At 32.8% G+C, this 23,477-nt stretch overlaps 1 protein-coding gene and 1 non-coding gene across 5 annotated transcripts in view; both read left to right on the forward strand.

Annotated features, from left to right (window-relative positions):
• SMARCAD1 (SWI/SNF-related, matrix-associated actin-dependent regulator of chromatin, subfamily a, containing DEAD/H box 1) overlaps positions 1-23,477 on the forward strand; it is a 75,903-nt gene that overhangs the window by 34,609 nt on the left and 17,817 nt on the right. For all 4 annotated transcript variants that reach the window (XM_063107593.1, XM_063107594.1, XM_063107591.1 and 1 more), the window contains 6 exons: positions 633-1,024; positions 12,338-12,537; positions 18,115-18,205; positions 20,761-20,860; positions 21,460-21,519; positions 21,622-21,697. In XM_063107593.1, coding sequence (XP_062963663.1) covers positions 633-1,024; positions 12,338-12,537; positions 18,115-18,205; positions 20,761-20,860; positions 21,460-21,519; positions 21,622-21,697 — 919 coding nt within the window. The remainder of the gene's footprint in view (positions 1-632; positions 1,025-12,337; positions 12,538-18,114; positions 18,206-20,760; positions 20,861-21,459; positions 21,520-21,621; positions 21,698-23,477) is intronic.
• On the forward strand, positions 406-510 carry LOC134386668 (U6 spliceosomal RNA). The gene has a single exon (XR_010024500.1). It is a non-coding gene; the product is annotated as a U6 spliceosomal RNA (small nuclear RNA).

Raw genomic sequence — 23,477 nt, forward strand, 5'->3', positions numbered from 1 at the left:
TAAATTTTTAAAGTAATGGTAAACTTGGAATAGTAGAGATAGTGATGGAAAAATTAATTTTTATATGGATAGTTGAAACAGACCCTTTTATTAGTAAGCTTCATAGTAGGATGAGCATTGTTTTGCTACACTCATCAGTGTTAGCATAGAGGATGGAGTTACTAAGTAGCATCTGAGATATCTTATGGATGTGAACTTACCATTTATTTTCTCAGGGCTTTTGTTAGAAAATGGAAACGTACATTTAATTTATTTTAAAAAAACAAGTTGTCACCTGCTTTTGAAACTAATTATTTTAACTCATTATATAACTTCAAATTCTACTTCAGTATTTCTCTTTAAAGTGTTTCAAGATTTAACAGTAGTTTGTAATTGAATTCTTCTGTATTCAAAAGTAATATGAGTGCTCGCTTCAGAACAGCACATACTAAAACTGGAATGATACAGAGAAGATTAGCATGGTCCCTGAGCAAAGATGACATGCACATTCGTGAAGCGTTCCATACTAAAAAAAAAAAAAAATATGGATATATTTAAATATTTTTTATATCTTATTTTTGAAGTCTTATGTCTTTATATTTCATTTATATATTTCTAATTTAGTTACTGTTTATGCCTTTCTTTGTACACAGATATGCAGTATGCTTCACAAAGTGAGGTTCCAAATGGAAAAGAAGTTTCTTCAAGGAGTCAGAATTATCCTAAAAATACAGCTAAGACAAAACTGAAACAGAAATTTTCCATGAAACCACAAAATGGTTTTAACAAGAAACGTAAAAAAAATGTATTTAACCCAAAGAGAGTCACTGAAGACTCTGAATATGATTCAGGTTCTGATGTCGGTAGTTCACTAGATGAGGACTATAGTAGCGGTGAAGAAGTGATGGAGGATGGCTATAAAGGTAAAATTCTTCACTTCCTTCAAGATGCTTCAATTGGTGAACTTACTTTGATTCCCCAGTGTTCTCAAAAAAAGGCTCAGAAGATAACAGAACTCCGGCCCTTTAATAGTTGGGAAGCTCTGGTAAGGCTACATTCTTTTTTTTTTTCACCCCTTGTGTGTGTGTGTTTAATTCACAGTACCGTTTGTAGTCAAGTTGTCTTCAGCCCAGGGAAGCATAGATGGGTGGCCTTATTCTGTGTAGAGTCAAACATTACTTTCATTGTAAGCCAATAGTATTTCAAATAGTGTCATATGACCTAATTTTGAATGAATTAAGGGTGATTTTCCTGAAAAAACTCAAGCTGATTGGCTGGGAATACTGTCACTCATTCTTTTGCATAGAAACTTGGTTCATTTCACTGCAGAAGAAGAAATTAGAGCTTACATTTAGGAAGGAGTTGTTTGCTAGCCTGTTCTGATCTGTTACTGCTGAGACACCATGCACAAAGCAAGAATGTGGCAGAAATTTTGCTACGACTACTTGAAGAGCAATAGCAACGTCCAGGGGAGCTCCATGATTCAAAATGCCAGCCCGAGTGTTTTATGCTTCACCACAAAAAAGCAAAGAAGCAGTTGTTTATTTTCTTTTTCTTCTGAAAGTGACAGCTCAATCTCTGACATGTTTTTCTTGGTAAAACAACGCGGCCATTTTTTGGAGTGTAGCAGGCTGCAGCGATTTTAATTAGAAAGATAGAAAAGTTTGTGGAAGCCTAGAATTCAAGCATTAGGTAAAGGGAAGGCATAAACACTGGTAAGTACATTTTGCATGATCATTTTCTGGAATTTGATTTCCTATGAAAAAGTTTTAACTAAAATACCTGCATTTTGAGTTGTATAAATGTGAATAGTCATCACAACGTATTCATACAGAGAAAATCAGAACTATTTTAAATTTTGCTTTGTCTTTTGTAAGAATATGGGCTTTTACAGCATGAATTGTGTATAGGCCCTGTTGTAAAAGCAATATGGATGATTTTTTTACAGCTTTAGAAGATGAAATGACTCTTGATGCTTTATAAAACTTTTTAGGAAGTTTTATTCCCTAAGATAAGGGAGCAAAGTTGTTTTTGTTATTAATTTTATACTTGTATGACAAATCTAAATGAGCATAAGTGCCCTTGATAAGTATCTTGAAGTGGCGATAGGGGAGGATCCCTGAGCAATGGTTATAAAAAGCATTTTTTTTTTAATTAAAATATTTGAAAAATATAGAAACAACATTACTAGTATTTTGTAGTTTAAAAAAAAATAAATAAACCATTTGTTTTGCCTGAAGCCTTTGCTTTTCCAGAGAACATCTGTCAAAGCAGGCCCTTTCAAAACTTGTTTGGCTTTGCCTGAGTGATTTATTTGTTAAAGTATTTGCTGAAGGGATTTTTTGTTCTTCTTTTCTTCCTTTTCTTCTTTCTTTTAATCTTTAATGGTCTCCTATGTTATTGCAGAGTTGGGTTGCTCAGGCTTGTTGGGATTCTAATTTATTTAATAAGGAATGCAATTATCTGCATTAGTTTGTTTAGTCACTATAACTACTTGCCCAGATATCTTATAGTAAAAGTAAATTATACAATTTTACAGGAGATCTGTATGCCAGATGTTTTTTAAAATATTCAGCAACTTAACATGTAGAAAGCATATTTCCCCTACTAATTAATTGGCATAGTTTAAATTAGTCTTGACATGAATTTGGAGATTATGCATTACTTCTTAAACCTCCTAACATCTTGCCCCTTTGTGGAAGTTGAAAATAAAGACTGTCTTGTATGTTCTAACCATCCATCCAAATGTTGAATATTTTATGTAACAGTTTAGAATTACCTTAAAAGTAACCTTTCTAGTTTAGTTCAATGAATACGGTGGTTTGCTGTTTTGAGCAAAGTAAATAAATGATGAATTTTTGAAATTCATAGTTTAAATTAGCAAGTAAATGTATATAAGCTTTAAATTTTAATTTTCTTAGAACATTTAGCTTTCAATAACTTTGGAATTCTGCATGTGACTGGTTTATAGAGCAATTTAATATCTTAACAAAATCATCAAAGAAAAAGTGTTAATGCACATTTTGTTAAAAAGCTATATGTATAATTTACTCCTTCCTCATTAATCAGTGAAATTTGATAATGTACTCTAAACAACTTTAAAAGGAAACAAAAGCAAAGAAAAACACCATTTTGTTTTGATAGCTGCTATATTTAGAAATTCCTATGGGAATTAGTTGAGGTTTTAATCATGTTACTCAGTCATACTTTAATAAAAATTACAACGTATTATATATCAAAAACAACCTGAAGATATCTAGTTGATTTTCTTATAATCATTGTTGAAGAATACAGGCTTAAGGATTGGGGAATTTGGCAGAACTGTAAAACTGATAAATATTTCATCAAAAAATGCTTACTGGGCCCAGGAAACAAATACACAGACACATTTTAATTATGATTTTTGTTAAAAATGAAGTTTTTTTAACAATGATAGTTATTAAATGATTAAATCTAATCATTAGTAGATTGTCTTATTTTATTGTAAAAGTAACTTATATGTGAAAATTATATTAGCAGTGACTTTTAAACCAAAAGTTTTCTTAAAAAGTTGTAGATCATTGGTTTTTTTCCCCCCAAGGTATTACAAATACAATGCAATATAAGTATAATATAATGTGTAATATATAAAGTATAAGGATAATATGACATGCATATATAATATCAGCTACTTAATAATCTAATCACAATACTTTTAAATCTAGAGAGAATACACTTTTCTATATTGTTACAACTTTTTTGGTCAGAGAATTATACTTTTTTTATTCTAGTCACCCTCACTTTACATGAGGAAAATTTGGTTATTTAAAACTAAAACCTGAGATGGTCTTTATGTTTGCAGCTTTATACTCATTCTTTTTTTTTTTCCTTTGAGTCAAAATTTAAATATTTGTTAAATTTTACTCATAATTTTTTCATTTTACTTAGTTTTTCTGCATAATAGCAGTAATGCAGGTGATCATTATAAGAAAACCACATCATAAATCTGGTATACATTGAAAACATAGCAAACCAAAAATGTTATAGTTTAAAAATCTGTACTGTTAATGTGGTAAAATTGGAACTTTTATTGCCAAATTTCACATATTTGTTGGCATCAGTTCACCAATCCCTTATTGAATTTTTGTCTAGCCTTTTATGGTGGGGGATACTATTATTTCTGTGATAAATCTTATTATATTGCATCTTTATACATTAATCAGAATAATAATGTATTTTTACTGACCAATGTAACATTATGAGTAACTCAATGTATGAACAGCTCAACCTAAAAACTTTTTATATATGCATCTATTTTAACATTTAGATCCATGTAGAGCAATCCAGGTATAGTTCATGTTGGACCTTTTATACTCTTCATTATGCTACTTCCATGTACTAACTTATACCACAGATTTTCTTTTTTTGCTTTGTTTTGCCCGGTGATTTCTGTAAAAAGTCTAAGTCTGTCATTTAAAGCGTTGTAATGCGCATTTCTTCCCTTCAAACAGGGTGGCTTCATTAAATTTGTTTATAATATTACTATCTTCAGGCTTTGTTTTAATTTGTATAGGTTCGTAAACTTATATTTAAAAAATTATAAGTGCATTCTGAGTACATTGTAGGCTGCTGTCAGGTATTTCTATTAATGAATAAGATTAGCACTCTGTCCTCAGGACTGATCCTTGTTAAGTGGGGGTTAAATAATTTGAGAATTAAATCTGCTTTTAAACAATTTCCCCCTTTCTATAGAAATTCGAAAATATTTGTATAATAAGAGTGACACACTCTGGCAAGAGAGGGGTACTTCAGTTGCTGACTCTTTGAAAGAAAAGTGCTTGGAGTGTTAACTTTTCTTAATTGAAGAGATAGTAATCAGCGTCATATTGATGATCTTTTTTTCATGTAATTATCCAGCAAGTAGCAACTGGTTTTTTCTTTTCTTCCCCCTGAAAAAATAGCTTGATCATTTTTTGAAAATGATTTGTTTTGCCTAAAATTGAAAGTACATGGAAGAGAGAAGAGAAAGCAAAGTTTACCCAAAATTCTACCAGATATCCCTACTTAGGACATTTTGAGCATCATCTATTTATGTATTCATTTGTATATTTCATACCATTTAAACAGGATTTTATTTTCTGTGCTCATCAAGAACTTTAGATTTACTAAAATGTTCTGCATTTACAGTGTATTTTGTGGTTCTTGGTGGTTCTTGTGTTAAGCTCAGTAACTTACAGGATTGTTAAATGCTTTTTGTGTTCAGAGAACAGTATAACATGGCGCAGTTGAGTTTTCTTAGACTTTTCCTTAAGTGCCAACCCCACTGTTACCCCCCCCCCAACTTAGTGAAGGTATTGTGGAAGAAAATATTGGGTTCTTATTACTTTTTTTATTAACGTTTTGATTTTTATTATTTATGCATGCACATAGGTTAACAAGTTAAATAATTCTGTAGGTTTATTCCCTCCCCAAAATTCATATCCATCCCTTTCCCCAGCCTATTTTTCACACTGCAAATAACTGCTTTTGGCACTTTTGTGTGATTCTTCTTATTACCTTCATAACTCTAGGTAATATAATTATAATGCTGTTTTTCTTTGTCATTTGTAGGCCTCATCTATCAATGTAAGGTTATAGAGTAGTAGGATTTAGCTTTCTTCTGTCTACTGCACCTCACATGCCCATTTCCTATTCCTCAGTCTTACTAATATATGTTAATAATATGGTAATTTTGAAAACCATTGTTAAAGTCTACATTGTTATAACTATGTAAAAGCCTTTTATAGATGAGCCATGTAGTATACTACATGATTACTTTTCTATGCATACTCAAAATTTTGGTTTTTTTTCAATTCTTAGTTGTCTTGGTTTTTCTGTTTGCTTATTTTTCTATATACTTATCATTAATTCAACTCTATGCTCTTCCCCGGTGTCCTAAGTTTCCCCAGTAATTAGACACTTCAGGTGTTCAGTCAGTTACATCTTCGTGAGGAAATCTCTTCAGGAGTGTTATGACCCGCTCCAATTTGGATTGGTTGCATTGATAAGCTGTGGCCTTAAGATCTCACTTGCCTGACATCCTGGGAATTCTTCTCTCTCTGTCCTTTTGGATCTCTTGTTTTTGAATTCCATGCATGCCTCTTTTTTATTCCCTTGGATTTGTAAGCTCATATGAGGAGGTGGGTGAATAATATATTGGATGACCTAGTTTTGATTCCCAGGTCTGTCATTTTCTAGCAATTTATGTAACCATAAACATTTTTTTTTCCTTTATTTCCTCATCTGTGAGGTTACCTGCAGATGTTACTTATTAACATCTTAATTGTGTTAATTATGTTACTTACCTATGAGGAAGTCTAAAGATTTAATAAAGTAAATGCTCATTCAATTGCCTGGCTCTTAGAAAACGTTAGCTGCAGATATCTGCAATATTTTGCCCCAGAAATGTTGTATATGTTACTAGTGAAATGCTGAGAAGACATTTTTTTTTCCTGCTTATCCCCCAATATCAGTTCTAGCCATATTAAATCAGAATTTTTTGCATTTTTTTTTTTTCCTTTCCTTTTCCTTTTCCCCTCTCCTTTCTCTTGCTTTTTATCAGATTTATGACTTGGCACATTACCCACAGCATATTAAGACTACATTTTTCAGCCTCCCTTGCAGTAATTTGACAAAATCTGTTCAATGGGATGTAAGCAATAGTATGTTATAACTTGTGGAAAGTGCCCCTTCCTGCTGGTTGATATGTCAGTGTGATGTTGGAAACCACATGTTGGGAATATTGAAGCAACAAAGAAGAATCCTTGATTTTGGAACCACCATACCAGATCTGAATCATTTCCTCAGGTCTTCATTTACACGAGAGAGAAATAAACTAGTTTTATTTAAGCCCCTGATATTTAGGATTTATTGTCATTCACAACTGATCTTAATTCTAATAAATTCATCATTCAATAAAATTTTTTTTTCCTTTGAAAAACTGTCTATTGATGTCTGACATTAACGGAGAGAGGATCATTATTATATTTAAATTCTAAATTGGCAACAATAATTTAGATCATCTCTGAAGTTGGCTTACTTGTGTGAGAAGGGACGAGTAGGGAGTGTGGGGAGCCCCAGGGAGTTAAGTTATTCTGAAATTTTGACTTCAAAAATAACTAAAAAGTCAAGTTCAGTTAAAAATTTCATAACCAGCTCAGACTGTTAAAGCACCCTGAGGTAAGAATGGCCTTTTTGCACTCCCCTTCATCGCTTCCCCCATTTTGTTATTATAAGAATTTTAAACAAAATTAGAATAGTATAATGAAACGCCCACGTACTAACCAGCCTTAGTTACCAGCTTATGTCTGATCTTGTTTCATCCATGCTGTCTTCTACTTCCTTCCATCTCATATTATTTTGAAGCAAATTTCAGGCTTCATCTTATGTTTAAAAATTTAAATATGTACCTGAAAAGGGGTTTTTTTCTCCCTAAACAAAACCACAATAACACACTCATATCTAATAAAAATTGTCAATAATTCCTTAATATCAGAAAATATTCAGAGTTCAAATTTCTTGTTGTCTCATAAATGCTGTATTTGTTTTACAGTTTGGTAGTTTGAATTAGAATCCAAATGAGATCCACATACTGAGATTGCTTAATAGATAGGTCTTTTAACTCTCTTTTGATATGTGGTTTCCCTATCCCTCTCTCTCCTTTTCTTTCTCTTTTTCCTACAATATCTTTGGTGAAGAAACTGGTTCATTTGTTTTATAACTTCCCTATCTGGACTTTTCCGGTTATACCTCTCTGGTATAGTTTGACATGTTTCTCTGGACATGTATTTTCTGTAGAATGATAAGTAGAAGGTTAAATGCTCAACCAATACTATTACATAGTGATGTGTTCTTTTATCAGAAGAAGGTAATGTCTGGTTGCTTTTTGTGATGTTAGCAGTTGTTGATGCTACATGCTTAGACCCATAACTCATTAGATGCTACAAAATTAATATTTTAATACTGTCATTACTACTTCTTTAGGAACTATTTGTAAAAGTACTTCCACACATCTACCAGTCTAAATATTGCTGTTCATGCACAAAATTCAGAGTAAATGCTTAATTCTTTCCCTTATTTCCTAGTTCTAAGAATAATGATTAGTCAACCCTATCTCTTAACTCTTATGGTTTCCAAATGACCATAACCAGTTTATGCTTTTAAAAAATAAGTAAAAAGAAGAAAAAAAGATATTTTTAATTTTTAAAAGAAGTCTGTTTTAAATTTATAAATTGGAACAGCTTAAGCAAATTTAGGATTCATGTTTTCTGTAATTTTTTTCATCTTTTGGGAAGTTCAGATATAATAGAAATCTTACATTTCAGATGGCTGTTCAGAGGCAGAAAACAGTAATCTGATAATTACACATCAGATAATATGCTAATTTTTTCCCAAAAGATCTGTTACATAAAACACTTTTGAAACACTTTTGGATCCCTGTACTGGCCAGCCACCAAAAAAAGAAGGAAAACATTTCGATAATAGTACCATACATTTGTCTACCGTACACAGGGCATACATTGCAAGAACTTCAGTGGATGCCTGAAATCGTGGATAGTACCGAACATATTGCCATCAATCAGAATAAGTTTCTGTTCATGTCTTCCACCCACTAATTTAATGCCTTTTCCATCTTAACTGAGCACTTATCATGTACCATGGCCATAACTTTTGCAGTTCAAGGTACTACAGCAAAACTAGCACAATTTTTTTTTTTTCCCCTTCTTCACAATTTCATGGTTAGAAGATTCGTTCTTACCATAGAGCTTGGCAACTCTGCATGTGATTTTTTTTTTTTTTTTCCGTATTAAGTTGAGAACTTTCACCTTTTCACCTAAAGGAAAAAACTTACTGCTTCTCTTTGACATACCTGAATTGCCATTATCACTACTGTTGTGCTTTGGGGCCATTGCGAAAGTAAGAGTTACTTGAACACAAGCACTGCAATATTGTGACAGTCAATTTGATAACCTAGACAGCTAAGTGCCTAAAGGGCATGGAGTGTGTACAGTGTGGAGACACTGGACAAAAGTGATAACTCACATCCCAGGCTCAAGATTTCATCATGGTACTCAGAACGGCATGCAATTGAAAACCTATGAATTGTTTAATTCAGGAATTTTCCATTTAATATTTTCGAACCACTATTGACCATGGGTGACTGAGACCAGGGGTAACTGAAACTGTGGAAAGCAATAGCATGGATAAGGAGGAATTACTGTATCTTTTAGTAAAAAAAAAAAAATTGAAACTTGAAATCACTTTTTAAAGATTCAGTATACTTCAGCTTCACTTTGGATATATTCACTTAGTATATTGTTTAATATTGGTTTTGTTAACAACAGTAATGTGACTTACCTGTGTAAGGAATTTTTACAGTGCATATTTTATTTCCTTATACATTTTTGGAAAATAAAGGTAATATATATAACATGATTATTCATCAGTAAGCACAAACTATGCTTAGGCAGTAACCTTCAGAGATACAGTAACATCTTTAGATTTCTCGTGAATAATTACTTTGTTATTAGATGAGTATTTACCTCTCCATGTGCTTTTGATATATGTCTTACAAGCATAACATTGTGAATAATAACCACTGTGAATAGTTACATTTTTAATTACTCAGAACAGTCAATGAGAAGTACTGTAAAAAATTAATATGTACCATTTTGTATATTTTTCTATAAATTCACTTTAATTGGCAAAAGAGGTCAGGTAAGTTGATTGTTCTTTTGACAGGTGAAACTGCATTTTCCCTTTTGAAATTATTCCTTGCTTGGCTTCCCCAATACCGCATCTACATTTCTTCATGCTCTTTCATTCTTTTTTCAAACTCTTTTAAATGTTGATGTTCTTCAAGGTTCTGTTCTCAGTCGGCTCTTTTAATTTCATGTGCTTTTCCTTGGGTAATCGCATCATCATCTCTAACTTTGATGGCCACCTATGTGACATCTTTTTCTCCAGCCTGCATCTCTTCCCTACATACCTGATCTGTTTATTTAACTAAACACTGGCCCTTTCCTCTTCAAAATTTGGCAGTTACCCCAAACAATACATTCAGAAGGAGACTTTGCTCTCTATATTGGTAAATCTCAATATCTCAATAGATGTTACCACTAATCACTTAGTTTATCAAGCCAGAAGTCTGGGAGTCATGCTTAACTTCCCCCCCCCCCCACTCATCTTACCACATTTAATGGATTCTATCTCCTAAATATCACTAATCTATCAACTTCTCCACATCTAACCCAGGCTATAACTGTCTCTCACCTCAAAGCCTTCTTTTCGTTAAAAGTTCTTTATTACTTCTGGCCTTATTACTCTGAAAGGGCTTCCCAGATCCTAGATTTTATTAGTTTCTTTTGAGAAGTGCTCATGAAATTCTGTTCTCTCTCTTGTAATAACCAGTTGTTACACTTAAAATTATTTGATACCTGTCTTTCCCAATGACCATAAACCACATGGAGACAGGGACTGTTCTCTATCAGGTACCTTTATCAGTTAGAGGAATAGTTGCTAAAAAGTAAGAACATAGTAAAGGTAGTTGGTTACAGAAAGAAAAGTTTATTTTGAACTTTTAACGTCTTAAAATTTTAGGGAGGTACTAGTTACAGTGAAATGAGCACAGACGTTGGAATCTCTTGTCTAGCTTTGTGACCTTTGGAAATTGAACCTTAGTTTATTCTGTCAGAATTAGTGGGCTAATCTTGCAATTATGAGGTTTTAATAAATTACTGAATAAAAGGCATCTAATAGTTTCACATAAATGGCACGTAATATATGTTGCTTCCTTATTTCCTAGTGAATCTTGTTAGTTTTCTCTCACATATACATACACACACCACAGTAGTCCTGAGGTTGGTATTTTGACCTATAAAATTTTGGTTGCATTTAAAAGTAAAAATATTAAAATTGTAATAGAAACTCCTTAAAACACTGATTCTTATCTATCTTGATGTTTATATATAATCTATTACCCAGAAACCCAAAGTGGGGGTTGGGGGGGGTCACATTGTGCTTATGAATGTTGTGCTTGTGAGAGTGTACAGTAGTGTGCAAATAACTTAGTATTTCATGTTGCCATTTTATGAAGTACTAAATTTTTTGTTTGGGCATCTTTTTAAAATCCTGCAGTACATTAATGTAGCTTTGGAATAGATCGGATATTTTATATCTTACCAACATATTTCAAGATAAATATGAAAAATGTGTATTGTTTTAATGCATTTTTTTGAAACTATTTTAGTATATCCTGGAAGGGTTAAATTTCTGTTGCTTGAACTTCTCTGACTTTAGAAATACTGTGATCACAGGAATCATTTAGAGTTGTCAATGTGATTCTAGTTGTAACTTGGAAAAATATGCTAAATAGCATGACATGAATCAAAATCATGTGTGGTTTTATCCTAACATATGGTTTTACTTTGGTCTTTTATTCAGTTCTGGATTATGGGATTTTGTTTTTGTCCAGGAAGCTTTCAGTTATTGGGCTTTTAATCCTTTTCATTAAAAATATTTTTTGTGATATTCTTCAGAATATTTTTTTTCAGCCATCTGTATGAAGAATTCTAATTCTGGTATATAGCCTTTACATATGAAATATTCAGTGTCTCCTTTTGAAAAATAAATACAAATACATTTTGAAAGAGAAATTCTTTGTTTCCACACAAAACCATTTATTTGAGTGTTATATTGAAATTAGTTTTTAAAAGTTTTGTCTAAGTATTGAATTGGTCATAGTTAACTTTCGATTCATGTGATGACTCTCGAAGTAATAGTTTCAGTTTAGGAGGAAAGCATCAAGTGACAAATAATTGGAGTTTTTAAAACTTGAGGGGTTGCACTTTGAGGATAAAAATGGAAAAATAGGTTTTAGGAAAATTAATCTTAATGAGTAATGGTCGTAGGAAATGACCAAAATGGAGGCCAGATATCAGGTATGCAGTTATCACGTTTGGTACTATTACCTTTGGTCATAGAGAAAGGTGAATTTGAGATACTGAAGAGAAAACAAAATTTCATGGGACTTACTAATGATTATTGTTTCTCTTATAAGACAATAGCTTCCCAGGGTCAAACTGAAAAGTTTGGGATTATGCAGTTTGGGAGGAAAGATATATTTTATTTCAGCTTAATGAGTTTGAAGTGACAATAAGATATCAAAGTGAAAAACTTGGGAATTAGAATGTGCACATGAAGAATCAGTTTCTGTTAGCACTTGATTAAGCTCATTATTATAAGTTTAAACTAAACTTTTTTCCCTCAAAGAAAGAAATCAAGGTTGGCTTTCTATTTACTGTATCTGAACTATATAATTATTTTTCTTTTCATGCCATAGTTCACAAAGATGTCCAAAACTAATGGCTTATCAGAAGATTTAATATGGCACTGTAAAACACTGATCCAAGAAAGGGATGTAGTTATAAAACTTATGAACAAATGTGAAGACATTTCAAATAAATTGACCAAACAAGTTACCATGCTCACGGGAAACGGAGGTGGATGGAACATCGAACAGCCCTCCATTCTAAACCAAAGGTAGTTTGTTGAACACATTTATTATTTTTTCTCAATTGTATAAAATATCTGAACTTAATTCTGTATTGTGTCTGGGGAAATTAAATGTGGAAGTGATATGGCAACTGATGTTAGAAGAAAACCCCCAAAATTTCCTATATAACAGCACATAAGTGGTATATAAATTTTTATTGATTCTCTTCCCCCTTCCCCAGCAGAGTATTTTATTCCATCATATTACTATAAATTAGAGGGGGGAAATGGTATAATGTTATGTAACCTATGCCTTCCTTGTCTGATAACAGATAATTCTTATATAATCACAGAAACTGAAAAGGTGGTTTTAGCTATCTCTATACATAAATTTGATGTTTCAAGAAAAAGCTGCTTGCTTATAAGTCATCAGTGTAAAACTTTTTGTCTTAGCCCATTTTCTTTTTAATCATAAATAAAATGAAATGATTAAAATATTCTATATTTGTGATGAAATGTTTTAAATGCTTTGAAAAGCCCAGATTTTTAAATCTTCTTTTGGAATAGAAACACATCAGAAAGGGAAAGGACAGACACTTTTGTTAAATAGATTATATAAGTATACATATTCCCCAGAAATGCTACCTTCAGTAAAATCCCTTGGGAAAATGCTTGCAAAAAATAAACATTAAAAATTGTCCAATAGCCAGTACATATTAAAATGGCTTTTTGTAATTGTGACCACCCACATTTTGCATGGTGTCAGCAGTTGGGGTGGGGGAAATTGTTTTGAACTTCCTTTAAAAGTTTGTTTATTTTTACGTAGTTTGGAGACTCAGAACTGTTCAGAATACTTCCTTTTAAAAAATATATAAAATTATTTACTATGCTATTATTTATAGTGACAAAACATGGAAACAATTTGAGTTTCTAAAATCAGGGAATAATTGGAATGAGTTACGGTATATTCATACTGAGCAATGTTATGCAGCTTTAAAAATGAGTTACATCTGTTTAGAACATTTCTGACAGATATTTTAATAAGATTAGCACTAGAGTCTCATTAAAGTTAATTACCTTGGTTATTTTATTTACTTCTGGGTTTTTTTCTAAGTTAATGATCAAAGCATATTTGCTGATCATTGATTAATAATTAAAAATCAAGGTATTAAAAAAAAAAACCAAGCTATGGTTACTGGCCTTTAATAGTAAGCTACAATCTTTTCTGTGCCCTTCTAGGGTGCTATGGGATGGTGTAGGGAAACGTGATGCAGTTCCCACAAAGAAGCTCTTTTCTCTCTTGCATAGAAAGAACTATATCAGCAAATTCATCTCCTAAAAGTGTAGTTGGAGCTGCTGCTTCTTGTTCTCCAGCACTGGATGTGGGGAGTTCTTCACTCTACAAGACTTACCCAGTTGAGTCTACTTTATCATAATTTGGAATTTAAAAAATCAAGTGCTTTATTGCATCACTTTAAAAATTTCTCTCTTAAACCCACATTCACAAGGTCCTATTACTTGTAAATAGTATGATCAGGTAATAAACTATCCTTTCATTAGACTGAGGATTTTTTTAAACGAAATATTTAATAAGAAAAATAGTGTTTTTTGTTTTTGTTTTTTTAATGTGATAATTGGATCTAATTCAACTTCCCAAACCTGTTTAGATAGTTTCTTTAGAGTTTATTTAAGTGCACTTTTAGGGGGTGGAATTTGTTGTCTTAGTTTTTGTTCTTCAGCCAAGGTAAGAGTTGCACAAGCAATTTTTACTTGGTATACTGGCCAGGCATTGAGGCTGCTTAGTATAGAGACATTTAAAGTTGTTTCCTTGCCTTGGGAAAGAATTTAATAGCAAAGAGGAAAATATTAGACTGTCCTGATGAATAATCTATCATGCTTGCATCTTTCTGTTAACAGAACAAATTCTTTGTAGCAATGCTTACTTTGAAGGAAAATTAATGTTTACTGTTTAGTTTCTATTACAAATTTATGTGAATTGTAACAGAAGGAAAATTGCCTTTTAGAGATACAAGTAGAGACATTCCAGGATTTGCTAAAAATAAAGCCTTTGTAAGGAAAAATAAAATTTCTGATATGTACCTCTAAATCATTACATTTATGATCTTTATTTTAAAATGTCAAAATTAAAATTGCTTAGTTAAAATATAATACAGTGAGGGGGAAAAAAAGAATTCACTGTTTCTTCTGTTTTATTCTCCTTAGATGTAGCCATCTATAAAGCTTTAGCAATTAATCTAAAATTTAACAGCTTTAAACTGTTCTAACTGAAAAACTTTCTCACATGTTCAAAATACAGTATATTTAATCATGTGTGTCCTGTCTTTTCTGAGCCAAATCTACCAGAGTTCTGATCTTGTTCATTCTGGATCGTTGCCTATCCTGCTCTTAAACAGGAGCTATGAGACCATGTGACAGTGATGTGAATGCAAATCAATACCGCATATGTGGTTTGACTAACTCAAAATACTAGGATGTAAATATTTTAGTTCGAATACTTCTGTTAGTACAAACTAGTATCATGGTAATATATTCAGCAGCCATGTCGTACTTAGGGGACATAAACTTTTGGTCAGTTAGCATCCATAATCTGTATAAAAAACAGTTTAGAGAGACTGCTTCAAACAAGTCTCTCTAGCACTATATTTCTGCATTTTAAAGTCAGATTTAACACATTATATATGTAACCTGTTGTTTCTATTTTAGGCCTTTCTCACCTTTGAAAATAATTTTGAAACTAGTTTCTTTGACAGGAGATTTAAATCCAATTTAATCTTCACACTGTGAAGAAATCATAGTAACTCTGTCTGGAAGGATTTTTTTTTTTTCCAAGACAAGTAACTTCAAAATAACCTGCCTCATTTTCTTTCTTGATCTCAGAAAATCTTAAAATCTTTTTTTTTTTTTTTTTCTGAGTGGGAGGAAAGAAAACCTTTAGTTTGGAGATATTTGTACTACTCTATTGAGAAGAGAGCACTTAACTAATTCAGAAGACCTGAGCAAATCCCTACATTCTTATCTGTAAATTGGTGGTTGGGGTTTATTTGCAGTCATGAAAATCCCTAGAAAACTGTAGGGTTTCAAAATAATGTGGAGTATGATTATACGGCATCTAAATATTAGAACCTATTAGAGAAAAGAATATAGCTATGCTGTTTTAAAATGTCATATTAAATGAATTGGGTTCAAAGAGTCTGTCAAAACTGCATTTACATTGATTCTTTCACATTCTCATGAAAGGAACTGTAATGGACAGCAGTTCTGTGATACTAAGCAACAGAAAGTTACTTGTGATTTAGACAAATCTAGCAGAGAGACAAATATACACACACATATTAATACTTATATATATTTTTAAAACAAATATTTTAATATATAATCAAAACACTTTATCAGAACTTTTGTGATTGCGAATTTTATTTGAATAGAAAATTCTTTGTAGTAGATGCTTTTAAAATTTCCTTATCACTTTTTAAAATTTGATGTATAATGAGTATTTTGACAGTTAGACTCATTTCTCAACATGTGTTGGTGATGAAGAATTCAGTAATTTTTGCTTATTATATTTCTTGGTTATTTGTGATAGGCTATACACTGGGATGGGATGTTGGCCCTTGAGTACAATTATAAGTGATGTAATATGCCTGCCTTACCAAGTTTCATTATTTTTACAAAATGTGAACTTTATGTTTGTGGGATGGCTACAGCATTGGGAAGGACTCAGAAAAATAATGGAGAACTCAGTGTTGACCATAGGGTGGGTGGGTCAGAGAGAGAGAAACTTTTTCGTTTTTGTATTTAGTGGTTAAGGGCTGAGCTCTGGATCAGACCTAGCTTGGATACTGGCTCTACCACTGCACACATGAAATTTGGTTAGCTATACTACCTTGGACAAGTTATTTAGCTTCTCTGAGGCTCAGTGAACTTATCTGTAAAATGAGGATAATTATCTACTTTATAATGTAGATTAAATGAACTAATAATGCATATAAAACCCATAGCATAGTGTCTGGAATATAGTAAATATTTCTATGTTAGTATTTACTCTCACCACTAACTATAGTAAAAAAAATTATTTTGGATCTAAAAATTAAAATATTTACAATAATATGTTTTATTTATTATTACTTTTGTAGTAGCATAGAAATTGTATTGACTAAGAAAGCAAAAGATGTTTTTTAAAATCCAGCTAAAGAACTGTAAAAACCTTAGAAATACTATTAATTTTTCTCCTACGAATACTTTTAATTTTTTAAGTGAGAAACATTTTATAGGCTGCATACCCCACGGTTGAAACAAAGATTCTGATTTAAGATGGACATCTTTCAACCCCACTTCTTTTACTTCATTCTAATTAAAGTATTTTGATTTTAGAATTTGACCCTTTAACCATTTATTATACCATAGCTATGTCTAGACCCCAACCCTACATGCAGACAGGATGTAAGTAAGAGGAAACTAAGGGGACAGGATAAAAATTGGAAGAATGGGAGGCATGGCCATGTCCTAGGTTTTCACGTTAACATGGTATGTATGAGGGGTCTTCAAAGTTCATTGAAAGATTCCTGTTATCTTTATAATTCCATTTTTCCATGAACTTTTTGAAGTACCTTCATATGCTATCCTAGTGAGTATGAGAATAGGCATTAGAGTGAGATAGATTTCCTGAATTAAAATCTTAGCATTAACACTTTGTGGCTATGCAACCTCAGGCAAATTACTGAGTCTCAGGGTTTTTCATCTCAATAGGTATATTACAGGATGTTTAGAGGGCTAATTGAGGTGATGTCTGAAAAAGGACATCTGTGTGTGTCTGTATATAATAGGTATTCAATAAATTACTGCTATTAGTTTTTAACCAATTGAACTGTTAGAAAAAATTGTTCTTGTCATTCATTATAACTCTCCCATATTACCTTTCAAACAACTCATTCCCAGAGATTAGTCTCTGTATGTTTTTCCAAATAAAATAAGATTTTTAACACTGCTATGCTATTTTCTGCTCACTGATGTTCATTGATATCTGGCAAGTTTACATTTGTACATAGAACACAAATACATGCATATAAGCACACTTCAGGATTATACCAGTGACATTAGAGGTGATTGTCACACACTCTAATGTATTCATAAAATACATTAGAAAGTATTTATAAAACCAGCCTGGCAAAGTAGCAAATTATGTTTGTGTTTTTTGTTCTAATACTTGAAGTTCCTTAATTTGCTAAAAATCGAATTAGTACACTACAATTTTCTTGTATATATAGCTTAGTAATATGGTATCATAGTTATTATTCTGAGTATTTATGGAATTGATTAATTAGGTGGCATTACATTATGACCAAATATGGAAATACATATTTCTTATTGCCAGAAGAAATAAGTCAACAAATACAGATAAAGTTTGAGAAAATAAAAAAATTATGTTTTGGGTTCATTTTCTTAAGTAGGTGTACATAGCTTTTAACAGTAGGTTAAAAGGTAAGTCTAGACCTAGGTATTTCAGTTTTCATGTGTGTTGTAAACCTAAAGTTAATGTTAGAAAACTAGTACAGAAAACTAATGGAAGCATAAATATATAATATTTGGTAACTCTCTCTTTACCAGTTTGTCACTCAAGCCTTATCAGAAGGTTGGTTTGAATTGGCTGGCATTGGTACATAAACATGGACTTAATGGCATTTTGGCAGATGAAATGGTAAGTGTGCTCTATTTATAGGATTTATTACTCAAAGTATAATTAAAAGCCATCCTTGCTGTCATTTAAAATGTGAAATTTTTCCTTGCTACCGTAATGAACTGCTCTCACCTCATTATCTTATAATTTCTCGCACCCCTCTCTGTTTCTATTGCCTGTCTTAGTTCCAGCCTCCTCCCTCCTCCCCAAATAAAAATAGGTTTATTGTCTTTGATTAATGAATAGATGTATTAGAAATTAGAAATTACATAAAAACACAAAGAAGAAAAGCAAAGTTACCCATAATCCTACCTCTTAGAAACAAGCATTAGTTTGGTGTCTGTCTTTCTAGATTTTTTTCTTCTGCAGGTGTGTGTGTTTGTTTGTGAGTGTGTATACACATGTACATACATATAAAAACATACATAATACTGACATTTTGCCATATGTGCTTTTCTATGGCTGCCTTTTAAATTTTAATTTAACACAGATACTTATACTTGTCAGGAAATAAATCCACACATGTATCACCAACATTATTTCAGCCATTTTACTTTTCTTTGATGTCTTTCGGAATCTTTTTTTCTTTCCCACATCACATTTGTTTAAAGCTAAGTTCAGAAAGTACATTAAAGCCAGTAGCCCAGGTATTGTCATGTAGAGACCTGACCTTTATTCTACCATTGTCTCCCTCCAGCTATACTTTTATATAGTGCTTATTTAAAATTAGTCTTGTTCAATAGAGAAAACATTTATATGTACATGTGTATTCCACTATGAGGATTCCCAAAATAAAAATGAACAAAGATTAATGCTGCTTGTTCCCTAGTTAGCTTCTAGGAAGGTAATCTTCGGTACTATAAGACACATTCCCATACATACTTCATACTGTCGTTAAAATAAAGGTGCTACTTATCTAATAGAAAATGAATAATATATACAGGATTTCAAAATACTTATAGAAATTACATATGCAATACCTATGTAGTCTAGTTGTGTAACTAGACCTGGGAATCAGGCTTGGGTTTTGGGCTCCAGTTTTGCCTCTCATGGGCTTTCTGATCCTTGCCGGGTAACCTAATCTCTCAGAACTAATATTAATAAAATGTAGATAATTGCTATATTATAAGATTGTATTTGGTATCAAATAAGATATATTATTTAAAAAATAATGAGACTATTTTTGTAACCTTTAAAACATAATATTGATAACTTTGTGGCCTAGTTAGCTAGGGTTACCATAACAAAATACTACAGACTGAGGGGATTAAACAACAGAAATTTATTTTTCACAGTTCTGGAGGCTGGAAGTTCAAGATCACAGTGATGGCAGGTTTGGTTTCTTCTGAGGCCTCTCTTCTTGGTTTGTGGACCTTCTCATTGTGTCCTCTTATGGCCTTTTCTCTGTGTGCGCTCATCTCTCTTCCTTTAAGGACACCAGCCTTATTGGATTAGGACCCCACCTTTATGACCTCCTTTAACCTTAATTTTCTCCTAAGAGGCCCTGTCTCTAAATATAGCCACATTTGGGGTTAGAGCTTCAACATATGTATTTGGGGGTGGTGGGGACAGACACAATTCAGTTCATAACAGTTGGTAATGTTTAGCTCCCCTAAGGAGCTAAATCTCCTCAGTAGGTTTTTCTTGAACCAATACTTTATTGATGTCTAATTTACTTGCAGTAAAATCACAAATGTACAGCTTAGGAACTTTCCACATATATGTACACCCACATGACCACCATCAAGAGCAACATTTTCATCATCCCAGAAAGTTCCTCATGCTTTTTTAGAGTCATTACCACCACCACTATTCTGACATCTATCACCATGGATTAATTTTTCTTAGTTATATAGTATATGCAGTATGTATTATTTGTTTCTGGTTCATTCGGTGCAACATAATGTTACTGAGATTCATCTGTGTTCTTACATGTATCAGCAGTTTGCTTTCTTTTTTTATTGCCCTGTGATATGGTAGTTCGTGGTATAAACATGCCGCAATTTGTTTATCTATTTTTCTGTTGATGGACATGTAAGTTATTTCCAATATTCAGCTCCTAAAACTGCTATGAACATTCTTACCCAGGTCCTTTTGTGGACATATGCTCTCAAATCTCTTGATAATATTCTTCCCCACCCTCTTCTCACCTCCCCCCTTGATAATATTCTTAAGAGTGGAATTGCTGGGTAATAGACTAGGCATATGTTTAACTCCAGTTAGTCATGGGACATCATCCTCAATCCATCCAGTGTGTATTAAATATTTGCTATATATAAGCAGTAAACAAAATTATGTCCTTTCTGTACAATACAAAAAGAATTCCATATTAACGTGTGTCACATATAAACTAGCAATTAAGATCCATCTCTCCTGCTTATTAAAGTACATCAAAGATTTGATCAATTTTCTCATTTGAGAACTAAGAACATAGAAGTTTTCTTAGAATTGTTTAATGGGATGTCTGAAATGAATACAGCCCAGAAATGTTTCTTTTCTTTTTGTATTTTCAAATATTTATTTGTTTTTTGTTTCTTTTTTAAATTTCATATATTGTCTTTTAAACTTAATTTTAGGGCCTAGGAAAAACTATTCAAGCCATTGCGTTCCTGGCATACCTCTATCAGGAGGGTAATAAAGGTCCTCATTTGATCGTTGTTCCAGCCTCAACTATAGGTTTGTAATACTGGGGACAACTGTACTTGACTTCATAGTGTTTTATGTAGGTAGAAGGGTGTGTGTGTGTGTTGTTGTTGTTGTTGTTGTTGTTGTTGTATTGGCAGTCTTTTAACAGAAAATAATTCAAATAAAAGTCACTTATTCAGTTTTTACATTATTGTAGTACTAAGACCATTTGATAAGTTTACTAGAGTATTTAAGCAAATAAGTACTTTTTCATTTATAATTAAACATTTAGTGAATTAAATTAGAAGGTTTGTGATTAATCCCTACAGAAATTACTGTTCTGTTCTTTCTAAATTGATTGGGTGTGGAATGTAACAAAATAAAAATCTCTTTAAATTGGAAGTTTATAATCACCTATAAATATAATAGTTGATCTTCTGTCCCTTATTTTGATGCCTCTTCAAAACCTCAAGATCATTTTAATTATAAGGAGTAATTTGTGAAGGGTCTGTGATTAAAAACAAAATTATCATGTTATTTATATTTGTAAAAGAATAATTCTGAGTAGAACTTGTCAAACTTCAGTATTTTTAACTATGTGAACATACCCTATTGTAGCAGATGCAAGTAATATCTCTTTTATTTCATAGATAACTGGTTAAGGGAAGTTAATTTATGGTGCCCCACTTTAAAGGTGCTCTGTTACTATGGTAAGAATATGTCATTTTGCTTTTTACTTCGGGAGTTTCATTAAAATTATAGTAAAGCACAATAAATACAGTCAAAATGTGTGTATTGTTTTTAAATTCTAGGCTCTCAAGAAGAACGTAAACAAATTAGATTCAACATTCATAGTAAATATGAAGAGTACAATGTAATTGTGACCACGTAAGTACTGAGAAAATTTTTTGGAAGGGATCTGCGCAGCCTCCAAATTAAAAATATATATATTTTGTAGTCATATAGGAAAGTTTATGCTATGAACTGTGTATCAAAATAATGGAAGGATATATGTTGAGGATTCAGGCATTTTTTAGTTTGGTGTATACCACCAATACAGAGGTTTTTGCTAGTACACCAGCTCATTAGCAGTGGATATAAAAAGGTTTTGTGCACTTATTTTGAAAGCATAGTCTTATAATATGACTCTCAGTTAAGCTTAAAGTAAAACTCAAGATATCCTATCAAAATGATTTATATATCTAACTTGCAAATAAGTGTTAATAATAAATAAAAAGCCAGTCAGGGCCAGGTGAGGTGAGCAAGGCTGAGTGCAGCAAGTATAGGGTTGGATTCTGCCTTTATTTAAAATTCAAGTATTGAAGCCACTCCATGCTGCCCAGAGAGGCCTGAGAGCCTCTGGGCCCACAGGCCCCAAGCCACTTGTGCTGGAACAGGTATGCACCTCCACGGGATCCCCAGCCCAGGCCAGTCTGCGCCACCCAGAGAGATCCGAGAGCCACTGGGCCCACAGCCCCCAAGCAACCTGCACCAGAACAGGTAGGCAGCACACCAAGAGAACCCCAGCCCAGGCCAGTCCATGCTGCCCAGAGAGGCCCAGGAGCCACTGGGCCCACAGGACCCCAAGTCACCCTCACAAAAACAGGCAAGCAATGCACTGCAGGATCCCTAGTCCCCAGTGCCCAGAGAGGCCCAAGCCACCAACCCACAGACTCCAAGGTAGCCATGCTGAATTGGCAGTCACTGCAGGATCCTAGCCAGACAGGAGGGTCGAATGAGTGGACTATGAAATCCCCTGCCACAATGACTAAACACCAGAGGAAAGATACCAGAAATATGAAAAATCAAGAAAGTATGACACTACCAAAGGAAAATAATAACTCTTAAACTCTAGATCTTATAGAACAGGAAGTCCTTGAAATGACTGACAAGGAATATCGAGCAACAATTCTAAGGAAATTAAATGAGATACAAGAAAACTCAGTTAGACAACACAATGAAATGAGAAAAAGTATACAGAACCTGAAAGAAGAAATGTAGAAAGAAATTAATGCCCTGAAAAAGAATGTAGCAGAGCTTGTGGAACTGAAGGATTCATTCAATGAAATAAACACAACAGAGAGTTTAACCAGCAGGCTAGAACAAGCAGAAGAGAGAATTTCTGACCTTGAAGATAGGCTGTTTGAATTAACACAGGTGGACAAAAGAAAAAAGAATTTAAAATATTGAAGAAAATCTTAAGAGAGATAACAGACAACCTTAAACACTCCCATATCCAAATCATGGATATCCCAGAAGGGGATAAAAAAGGAAATGGCATCAAAAACACATTCAATGAAATAATGGCAGAAAACTCCCCATGTACAGGGAAAGACACAGATCTTCAGATTCAGAAGGCTCAAAGATCCCCAAACCTGTTCAACCCAAATAGGTCCTCTCCAAGATGTGTTATAGTCAAATTGGCAAAATTCAAAGACAGATAGAGAATCTTAAAAGTTGCAAGAGAGAAGCGTCAAGTCACCTATAAGGGTGCCCCAATCAGACCAACATCAGACTTTTTATCAGGCAACCCTAAAAGCCAGAAAAGAATGGGATGATATATCCAAAATACTAAAAGACAAAAATCGCCAGCCAAGAATACTTTACCCAGCAAGGCTATCCTTCCAAAATGAAGGACAAATACTGTATTTCTCAAGCAAACAAAAAC

Source organism: Cynocephalus volans, chromosome 9, assembly GCF_027409185.1.
Source record: "Cynocephalus volans isolate mCynVol1 chromosome 9, mCynVol1.pri, whole genome shotgun sequence".
In the NCBI taxonomy this organism is placed as follows: domain Eukaryota; kingdom Metazoa; phylum Chordata; class Mammalia; order Dermoptera; family Cynocephalidae; genus Cynocephalus; species Cynocephalus volans.